Source organism: Adiantum capillus-veneris, chromosome 24 (assembly GCF_014529385.1).
Source record: "Adiantum capillus-veneris isolate H3 chromosome 24, ASM1452938v2, whole genome shotgun sequence".
Lineage (NCBI taxonomy): Eukaryota > Viridiplantae > Streptophyta > Polypodiopsida > Polypodiales > Pteridaceae > Adiantum > Adiantum capillus-veneris.
Window position 1 is genome coordinate 120,522,895 of NC_140954.1, and position 10,283 is coordinate 120,533,177.

General features: G+C 44.0%; 1 protein-coding gene across 1 annotated transcript; it reads right to left on the reverse strand.

The window, feature by feature from the left end:
• Positions 1 to 998: 998 nt before the first annotated feature.
• Positions 999 to 2,156, reverse strand: LOC147427039 (EP1-like glycoprotein 2). The gene has a single exon (XM_086498263.1). The coding sequence runs from the start codon at positions 2,154 to 2,156 to the stop codon at positions 999 to 1,001; it is 1,158 nt and encodes a 385-aa protein (XP_086354389.1).
• Between the last annotated feature and the right edge of the window lie 8,127 nt (positions 2,157 to 10,283).

Genomic DNA, 10,283 nt, shown 5'->3' on the forward strand with positions numbered 1-10,283 from the left:
TCCTTCTACCACAAGAAGATTTAGAAATATTCTCATGTGGGAAAACGGAGTCTTTTTCAGTGTTTTTCATACCAGGCATAACATCATGAGCTTCTGCTCGAGAGGCACCACATACCTAGCTAGGTACGATTGGGGCAGGGACCGCTGGCCCGGTGACAATGTGGGAATTATTGTGAGAATTTGTCTAAAACTTCTTGTGGTATACATCAGCAAGTAAGATCGAGCAAGGAGGAGCACAAGCTCAAACCTCTCCTTTAATCTCCGTTCACCACATATGCAAATGTCTGAGCATATGCAAAACAAAGCTTTTTGGCCATCACACATTTTGGCAAAAGGCTTGCACAGTGAATAATAATAACATTCTCCGATGGTCATAGGCTTCCTTGGCAGCCAACAATTTTGTTGTGGTGGTCAACAACCACCTTCACTGCCATGGAATAGCAGGAAGAGGAGGTTGTCCTTATCTACTGCAGTCTGTCTTGCATACATGTAAGTCTAGAGTGAATTACCTGGCTGAAATATTCATTCTGCATTGCGAAGATGGAGGAAGGGAAGCTTCAAGGTCAGCTTCCCCAATCTTAGTTTGACCTACGCGCGCAGAATGCATGCTCAGAGCAAATTGGAGGCCGTGAAGGAGGTCGGAGAGCTGAAGATGTTCCAATTCAGGAGCATGGCCCTCTAGCATGTGAACCACTCTCTCCATGGAAGGCCTCTGATCAGGATTCTCCAAAACACACAGGAATGCTGTCTTCATCATCAACCTAGCCTGCCTCATCTCTTCTGGGCTGTCCACCCTTGCTATGTGCTTCAATTCATCCTCTCTTCCTTCTTGTATCACCTGCCGGTACAGCCAAGATGGCAAGTAGAGCTTCATGTCTGTGTCTGCCAATGAGATATCAAGGTTCCTCCTCCCATCTAGTATCTCCATCGGTACCTTCCCAAAGCTGAAAACATCGCATTTCTCAGATAATGTGGATGAGGGTAGACAGCCCAAAATCTTAAGATTTTAGCGGGGAGGAGTACTTGTTGGAGAAATAGTCTATTCCTTCCAAAGCCAGAAACTGCTGCTGGATTAGACCCATGATCTGATTAGGCATCATGCATGTCTGCAAGGTTTGTGTCGGGGGGCAACCCTGCGATCTATTCGATGGAAATGCCAATGGAAATGAGCCATTGCCAAGGCATTCGCACTTCCCAGGTGCCTTGCAGATTCCATAAGGTCCACAATAGTTGGGCAGAAGGCACCTATTATCACCAAACAAATCAAGGTTTGGAATTAAGGATGAGCCCAACGTGTAGACAAACAGATTTCCATCATCCTTTAACCACAACAGGGTGAGCGCAAGGCTTCCGTGTCCAAAGCCGGAGAAGATGACCTCATGACTTTCATTATATCTATCAGCAGAACACAGATCCGGCAATCTTAAATCATGTGCAGCAGCCTCATCTTCCTGCTCAAGACGGAGGCGCCCGCCCCCGGGATCCATGTAAGCTCTAGTCAGATTGCCGCATGTGTGAGTGACACCGAAAGTGTTGTTGAGGCCATAGTAGCTCCATATCCAGTAGGGTTGGAGAGAGGTGAACATGTTGTAGTAGAGGGCAAAACCACCTGCTTCCATCACTAGGCTGTAAAGGCCCTCCGAAGGATCAGACACAGAAGCCCAACTGGTAAGACTCATACGTGGACGGAGATATTGACCACTTGTGAGAGTGTGGGTGGGATAATCTGAGCTTTGCCATAATGTTCTGTTACTAATTGTGTCAAAAAGCAGCAGGGTTCCATTGGGCTGGGGATGGTAATCGTAGGCATCGGCTATGAGATCCATGGTCACGATGCCTTGAGGCTTAGTGGTGCTGTTGGAGGACCAGGCCAAGTATCCATCACCATCCAGCAGCACGAGATTTCCCGACCTTTGATCGAGTGAGAGGGAGAAATTACCAGAAACAGGGCGATGGCGATTAGCCATCCAGGTAATGATTCGAGGGGAAGGCGGATCAGCAGCAGGGTCACCAAATTCTGAATAGACGAGGATGGCTAGAATGTAAGAGGTGGAGCTGCTGGCCGCGGGAGAAGCTGCAGCAGCTGGGATGAAGATGAGCCATGCATGTGGATCGAAATCAATGCTGTCAGACTGGAAGGCAACATAAGCTTTCATTCCTCCATGCTGGGGAGAGTCACACTCAAATGCTGCTCTGTACTAAAGGCATAGTCATCGTAATCCACCGCGTTTGCCGATAGGAAGTCAAAAGACACATTGAAATTCTGAGTTGGCGCTGCTTCACCACGCATCATGATGATGTGCAGGAGCAGCAGCAGGATACAAATGAGCAGGAGGAGCTGCTGCAGCAGTACTACTTGGAGAGGAGCAGTAGTCATCGCGGACTACCTAGAAGTAGAACAGGGGGAGCCTCGTTTATAAGTGACACGGGGTGTCACTCACGGGATCGACGGCGTAGGCGCATTTGCGGCAGGGCGGGGTGCTTGGGCCGTAGGATCAACGCAGCAGGGGGGGGGGGGGGGGGGGGGGGGGGAAGAATATTATCCGCCAGACTCGCATTGCTTGCAGTGTGTCGCGATAGGTGGATTGGTTAGGCTGCGTGAGTTCAGTGGGAGAGGTGGTGGGTTCAAGGCGCGGCGCATGCAGGGGGGGGGGAAATACCCGAGGGAAACCTTTTTGCATGGCCCAGATGGGATCAACGGTGGATCCATTCTCCGCCGTCGATCCCTTGAGTCTCACCCGTGTCACATATCGACGAGGCAGGGGGAGGAAGGAGGAGGCTGGAGCTCATCACTCGAGTTGTGTAAAGTCAATCGTACGTTTTGATCCGTTTTACTCAAGGCAGTGTCTGTGCTGAGAAGTGCGGCAGGCTAAAAAGCGTTACACAATATGAGCCGGATCCTACCCAAGCCACTGGGGGGGTTCCCCTCCTCACTATCTCACACGGGCATGGGCAGGAGGGGATCAATGGCCCACGCCCATTTTGGGGATCGGGTACGATATGAGCCGTCTGATGTGACTTCTGTAAATTTGGGAAAACAAGAAAATTCTGGCGCTCCCACTCCCCACCCCCCTTTCATACCCCGGACTTGAACCCCGAAGGCCACCTTTGAGAGCCTATCACCTTAACCACCTCACCTGCGCGTGCTCGTTGAAAGCATTGGGAGAAGGGTTTTTTTTAATGATAAACCCGTCGCTATGTAAATTTGGGTTAGCTTTAGTAAATTTGAACAAACTGGCAAATTCGGGGCGCGCCAAGAGATCAACGGCCAACGATGCCCACGCTCTCCGAAAAAGGCATGGGTGGTTGATCCCCTCCTGCCCATGCTCGTGTGAGATAGTGTTGAGGGGGAGTTCGCAAAGCTGCACTCAAAGGCCAACTCAACAAGGGCTAGCACGCGTGAGTTGTTGTGATTGGCTCACAAACTCCTACATTCAACAACGAAGCAAATCCCCTTAACCCTCGCTTAATCCCTTCCTTTTTCGAAGTGCTAATGGCGTTATTGGTGGCAGCATTCGGATCTCCTGCTAGCCTTTCAAACCCCCCCCCCCCCCCCCCCGGGGTGCAACCCTGCTCTAATACACAATTTGTAGTGTCTTACAAAGTGTGCAGGGGCCAAAAGCCCTGCAGTACTAGGCAAAAGCTACTTTGGAAGCAGAGGCAAGGGAATCACCCTTTATAAACTTTCAAGGAGGCAAAGGAAGCAAGAGAATCTTCGCCCGTGTCCCGCTATACATAGAGTGCACGGCACGTCGCAAGCACCACAAAAGCAAGGAGAATTCAGCCTTTTTGCAATGCAACCCCGTTGTCCAACATGTCACTGCATGTTTTGACCTGGATCCACCAATACCTTAACTAAAAGTTACCTTTGATTGGGCCATAGATCCCCCCCTGAGGGGACCCCATGTGAGATAGTGACGAGGGTTGCAGGTGTTGCATACACTCTATACATTGAGCACGACTTGGCTCTAATCTCGTGCCAAATTATTGAGGAGGAGTTTGGTCCTCATGGAAAACATTTCTTACAACTAGTAAAGAAAAAAATTGTCTCATATTTTTTGCCAATTTTCGAAGTATTTTTTGTCTTTACAGTAAAATATGTAAAACTTTGTAGTTTTCCAAAGGACGACGAACTTGAAAAACTACCCGAGAGCTTTCAAATTCAACCCGTGAAAAATACATAAAGCTTTTGGTGAGCATTGATTGGTATGACCGAGGTCACCCATCACCTCCCCTATGCACCATAAGGTGCATGGTGTCTCCAGCTTGCAGTCCACAAGGGAAATGGGCGACCTCGTTCTTACATGAGGGCTTGGCCTCATCCCAACAAGGTTGGGTAGTTGAGTTGCGATATCAAAATTCTCTTTGTAAATCCATTAAAAAAATGGGGTATTTCTTTTACCTTTATGCATTGTGTCCACTTTCCAAACCTCCCATCAGATAAGGAAACATTGTATAAATCCTTGGTACAATCTAGAGGGCAAAAATCTATATTGTGACACAAGAGATTCTTTAATAGCACATATTTGAACCCACTTGTTTGTTGGGTTCAAGCCCTTGTCGCCAAAACAACTAATTAAGATTGACAGCTCGATGAGAATCGGAATTTCTTGGAGCCGGTCTCCCCTCGAAACGGACCTGTATTATAATCCTCTCAAAAGAAAGCTTTGTTACAATACATGTTTGTGCTCTTGCGGAGCCTTGCTTGAATCAAGAAAATGGTGTCGTCAATATTCCATGGTATAACCCTCCTTCCCAAATCCTAAACACCTGAGCGGGGAGATAGGAATTGCAAGGAAAGAGGAAGATGAATGTGGAAAGAAGTGTTTTTGAAGCAAGAGAATAGATTCTTCGTATATGCTTGCTCATGGTCGAGCTCTTAGCATAGCATATTATAGTAGAATAGTAGAGATGGAGAAGAGGAAACTTTCATTGGCTTGGATTTGCATCCATAGCCAAGAGCTTGAGCATACAGTCTGTCTCAAGAGCTCCCCTGAGAGAGAGAGAGAGAGAGAGAGAGAGACAGCTTGCTTTGCCAACTTGGACACTTTAGAGAGTGTGTGAGAGGAGCAATAGCTTCAAAAATGAAATGAGCCCTCTCTTATATGGCTATGCAAGAGTGAAACGAGTCTTAAGTTAGAATCTACACACTTGACCAATGAGGTAAGAACACCTCCTAGTTCAACTCAAGCATGCTTCAACACTTGTACCTCTTGCCGTGCATGTTAGAACTTGCCTCCCCTTCTCTTGGAATCTTCTTGGCAAGTGCAAACACCACACACTCAAACACACTTGTTAAGTTCACACAAAGCAAGTGTGTGCTACTTTAGAGATGTGGCCTAGTCAAGCTTAGCAAAGACTATAGTCAACTTTGTAAATGAGGAAGAGTTGATATAACCTCAATCTTTAGCTTTTCCCTTTCATTTAATAAAAACCATAAAATTATATTTTAATTAATTAGCTCAGATGCAAGACCTTTGCACAAACCTTGGAGGCTTATGAAGCTGACTCGAAGAGGCTACAACCTACCTGAGCTTAGCACAATCACTTTCTATTTTTAGACTTCTATAATTGCTCTCGATCGTATCCTTTTTCATGTACCTTTGATCAAGGTTGCCCAAGATACATTTATCCTTCCTTGACATGTACCTATGACTGAGATAACTTTAGCAATTTCCCTTGCTCTTTTATGGACTTTTCCCCTTTTGATCCTAAGCCTCGATAGGGTTGGTCCATTAGCAAATAATCAATTTCACTTGTTCCCTTTTTATTTTCCTTGGACTAAGTGGCCAAGAGGTTAGAGATTAACATTCTTGACAAATGCACCAAGAGGAGGCGCGTCAAGCCAGCATGCTCCATGGCAAGATGAGGCATGTTGAGCTAATATTCTTCGCCAAGAGAAGGCACGATGAACTGATTTGATATGCCTTGAGGTGCATCGAGAAGAGCTCTGGGAGGTGGTTGAAGGGAAGAAAGGAGGAAACAATTGGAACAAGAGAGATTGGTGGCAAGAGAAGCAACTCGTAAGGGTTGCAACTAAGTGATGTTTGGGACTAAATTTCGGGCCTTTTAGTTCTAGAGAGAGAGTGCGGCACTCAACCAATACGAAAGAGGCTTATGTTACGTAGAAAATTTTCCTTTTAGATCCAAATAAAGAGTGACATTTGCAGTATCACAAGCATCATGAAGACTCGATTTCAAACCTGTTTCCATGGGAGTGGCAATAGGTTTGCAATCCTTAAGTCCAAACGTACATAGCAATGTCTCTATATAACTTGTCTAACACAAGGCAATACCACCATCACACTACTTAAGTTGTATACCCAAGTAATGATGCAACAATTCCAAATCTTTCCTCTTGAAAGTAGCATTCGAATCAGCCTTAAACTTAGCAATATGTCTCTCATTTGGTGCAGTGATCAGCAAATCATCGACATAGAGAACCACAATGAGAAGTACATCACCCGCACGCTTTACATACAGCTTTACATACAATGTGCTTTTTGTTGGACTATTACGAAAGCCTTGTTTGACCGAATGAGTGTCAACCTTCTCGTACCAAGCATGAGGAGATTGCTTTAACCCATACAAAGCTTTCTTAAATTTGCACACTTTATCCTCTTGTGCTTTCTTGACAAAACCGGGAGGCTGTGTTACATAAATTTCCTCAAATATATCATCATTCAAGGAAGAAGTAACAATGTTTGATTGATGTACATCCCAACCAAAATGAGTTGTCAATGCACATAGAAAACGCACAGTATTCATGTGACAAGTGGGAGAAAAAGTCTCTTCATAATCTATGCCTTTTTGCTATGCAGAACCCTTTGCAACAAGTCGAGCCTTATAGCGATCAATCTCACCATCCGGCTTACGTTTCAACTTGTAGACCCACTTCGTACCAATGGCCTTTTTTTTCAGGAGGCAAATCACATAAAGTCCATGTGTCATTTTCTATAAGTGCATCATATTTTGATTGCATGGAAACCATCTAATTTTTTGAATTCTGTGCATCAAAAAACAAAGGTTCCTCAACATCACGTAAGTCAAAGACAACCAAAGCATAACAATATGATGTATAAGTTGCATGTCAAACACCTGAACGAGTATGAATAGATAAAGGTGCATTCAATTTACTGTCACACAAAATATGCACCAACCATTTAGGCATACCTCTAGTCTGGTCATTCTCAATCCTTTCCTCATCAAGTACATCATGTACATCTGCATTAGTAACAAGCTGATCTATAACATTTTCAGAAACCCCCATAGGTTGTACATTTGCCTCATTGGAATTTATTCGAACTTCCACCACTAAAAAGAGACAACAAAGTGGCATAAATGTCGTGTGAGCTTACATTACTGTCTCTAGTACATGACATCAAGGGCTGAACAAAATCTTCCACAAACACAACATCCCAAGAAATAAAGATACACTTTGTTTGCGGATGATACAACATGTAACCTTTGCATTCAGCACTATAACCAACAAAAATACATTTGACAGCCTTACCATCCAATTTTCTACGTTGCTTTTGTGGCACCAATGCCAAACACCCAAAAACACACATGTGCTCAATAGAAGGCTTTCTATCATGCCATGCTTCATATGGAGTCATAGACTACAATGCTTTCATCGAACACCTATTAAGGACATAAGTGGCACACGGCCTCAAGCCAAAACGAATGTGGCAAAGCTTGGCTTTTGACCATACATCTTGCCATTTTCATAAGAGACCTATTTTTCCTCTCAGCAACACCATTTTGTTGAGGTGTATATGGAACTGTACATTGGTGTTTTATTCCACGACTAGCCAAAAGTGCATGAAACATATACTCCCCCCCTCGATTGGTTTGAAGGGTGCCTATAGTACATTTTGAGACATTTTCAGCCGTAGTCAAAAATTGTTTGAAGCACATAGACACTTCGGACTTCGCTTTAAGTGGATACACCCATGTATGCCGAGAGTAATCATCAACCGGGAGTAATCATCAATGAAAGTCATGAAGTAAAGGTAATTGCCCAAGGACAGAGTTTACATGGGCCCACAAACATCACTGTGCACAAGCTGCAATTTGCATGTGGCCCTAACTAAACCATTCTTTGGAAACTTTGAATGCTACATTTTACCCAAAATATAACCTTCACAAACATGTTTGAGAGGTGCTTCAAGAGGCAACAAAGAAGAAACCATATCATATTTCTGCAAACGCAGCAAACTAGCAAAATTCAGATGCCTAAAACGTGCACGCCAAAGGTGTGCATTTGAAATAGCCTTAGAATCCACAACTGCATTTGCAAAAAAAAAATCCACACTTGTCATACAAAGTGAGCTTATATAGCCCACGACATAAAATGCCAGATGCAAAAATTTGATCACCAAAATTGAGATCATGTACTGTACATCTGTCATCCACAAATTTGACTACAAGACCAAGTCTAGCAAGTGCAGCTACAGACAAAAGATTCTTCTTGATCCCACATACATAAAGTGCATCAACAAGTGTGAAAGAGCTGCCATTTGCAATAGTTAGCACAATATTTCCAACTCCCTTGATCATATAAGAGGCATTGTTAGCACAAGTGATTGAATTCCCATGAGGGACATCCTCGCGAGAGGTAAACAAGTCACGATGAGAGGTAATGTGCTTTGTAGCGCCATGGTCAAAGTACCACACATGAGCATCTGCAACAACTAACAAACATGCATCATGGACAGAAGGATCATAAGTGAATTCTGCACTAAAAGCCTATTCTGCGTCAACATCAGCATCACAGTGTCCTTTCACAGAAGACTCAACAATAGCTGCATTTGTAGTGGAACCAACATTAGTAGTGGAACCAACCTCTTTCTTCTTAGCCTCTTTGGCCTTTAACTTAGGACACTACTTGATCAAGTGATCATTAGCTTTACAATAATGGAAACACATCTTTTTTCCCTTCTCACCATATTTCCTAGACAAATTGCTGCAAGCAGAAGCATTAGGAATAGGTGATTTACCACTCATAGAAGAACCATGAGAAGTGGCTACATTTTGTTATCACCTTTTCTTTGAGCAACAATAAAGGCATGTTCAACTGCACGTTATCTAGTCTTATTTGTTTTGAAAAGTGACTCGTGCAAAAACAATGTGCATAATGCATCAAACTTGACAACTTTTGGATTTCCTTGGGTCATAAGTCTACAAATACTAGCAAAAGTCTGGTACAAATCTGGCAAAGCATCAAGAACAGTTTGCACAAGGGAACTGTCAGCAGAAATGACTTTTCCTGCAGAAATAATTTGCCCATTGATATCCTTGACACCAGCAAGGAAAGTGTCCATATCATCTGCCTCATGCATAATCTTTGACTCCAACTCTTTACGCAACAATGAAACTTTTACCGCATTGTGACTTGCATAAAGACCAGCCAAAATATCCCAAGCCTATTTTGTAGATTTTGTTGAATGAATGTGATGAGTAATAGTACGCTTCATAGACAACGCAATCAATGCATGAGCATGTGCATCTTTTACATCCCAACTAGCTTTCTCAGCCATAGGCAAAACAACTCTAGAAGCAACAATTCTGCCACCAAAACCTACAAAATCCTTAACATCGCCTAAATCCTCATAACCAAGACGTACATCAATGCCTAGCACAATGTTCCAAACACCCTTTGATACTAGGACATGTTGCATCATGTAAGCCCACATAGGGTAATTGTCCCCATCCAATCTATCCTCGGCAACAAACATCTTCAACACATTTGTGTTGCTATCAGCCATGGAAAATGTTGCAGAGATGTGAAAGCTGCTCCAAAAGAGGAGAAACAAAGAGGGAACATCACATGCTATATAGCACAAACCATAAAAGACTGTAGGGGACCTACTATGCAAAAAACGGCACCGATAGAATTTTTGCACAAAATGAGAACATAGCCTACGTAGCACTGCTTGTAGTGGAAACGAGGCTGAAATGAACCCGAATCAAAAATCTGACCAGACCTAGATTTACGAGCTAGCCCAATATATTTGTCGACCTGCTGACACTCGCCAAAGCTCATAGAAATTGGAGAAAGTGAGCAAGCGTGTGCTAGAGTTGTTGGTGACTAAGCTCGAGAGGACGCAACCTGCTCTGGAACCAATTGTTGGAATTAGGGTTGCAGGAAAAGACACACAGCTTGGAGAAGATGAAGGAAGCTCAAGGCACACAACAGAAAGTGTATTACTTAGTGTGCAATGGAAAGATAAGATAGCCCTAGAGTGATGGGCATGTATACGATGCACGGGAGGGAACCT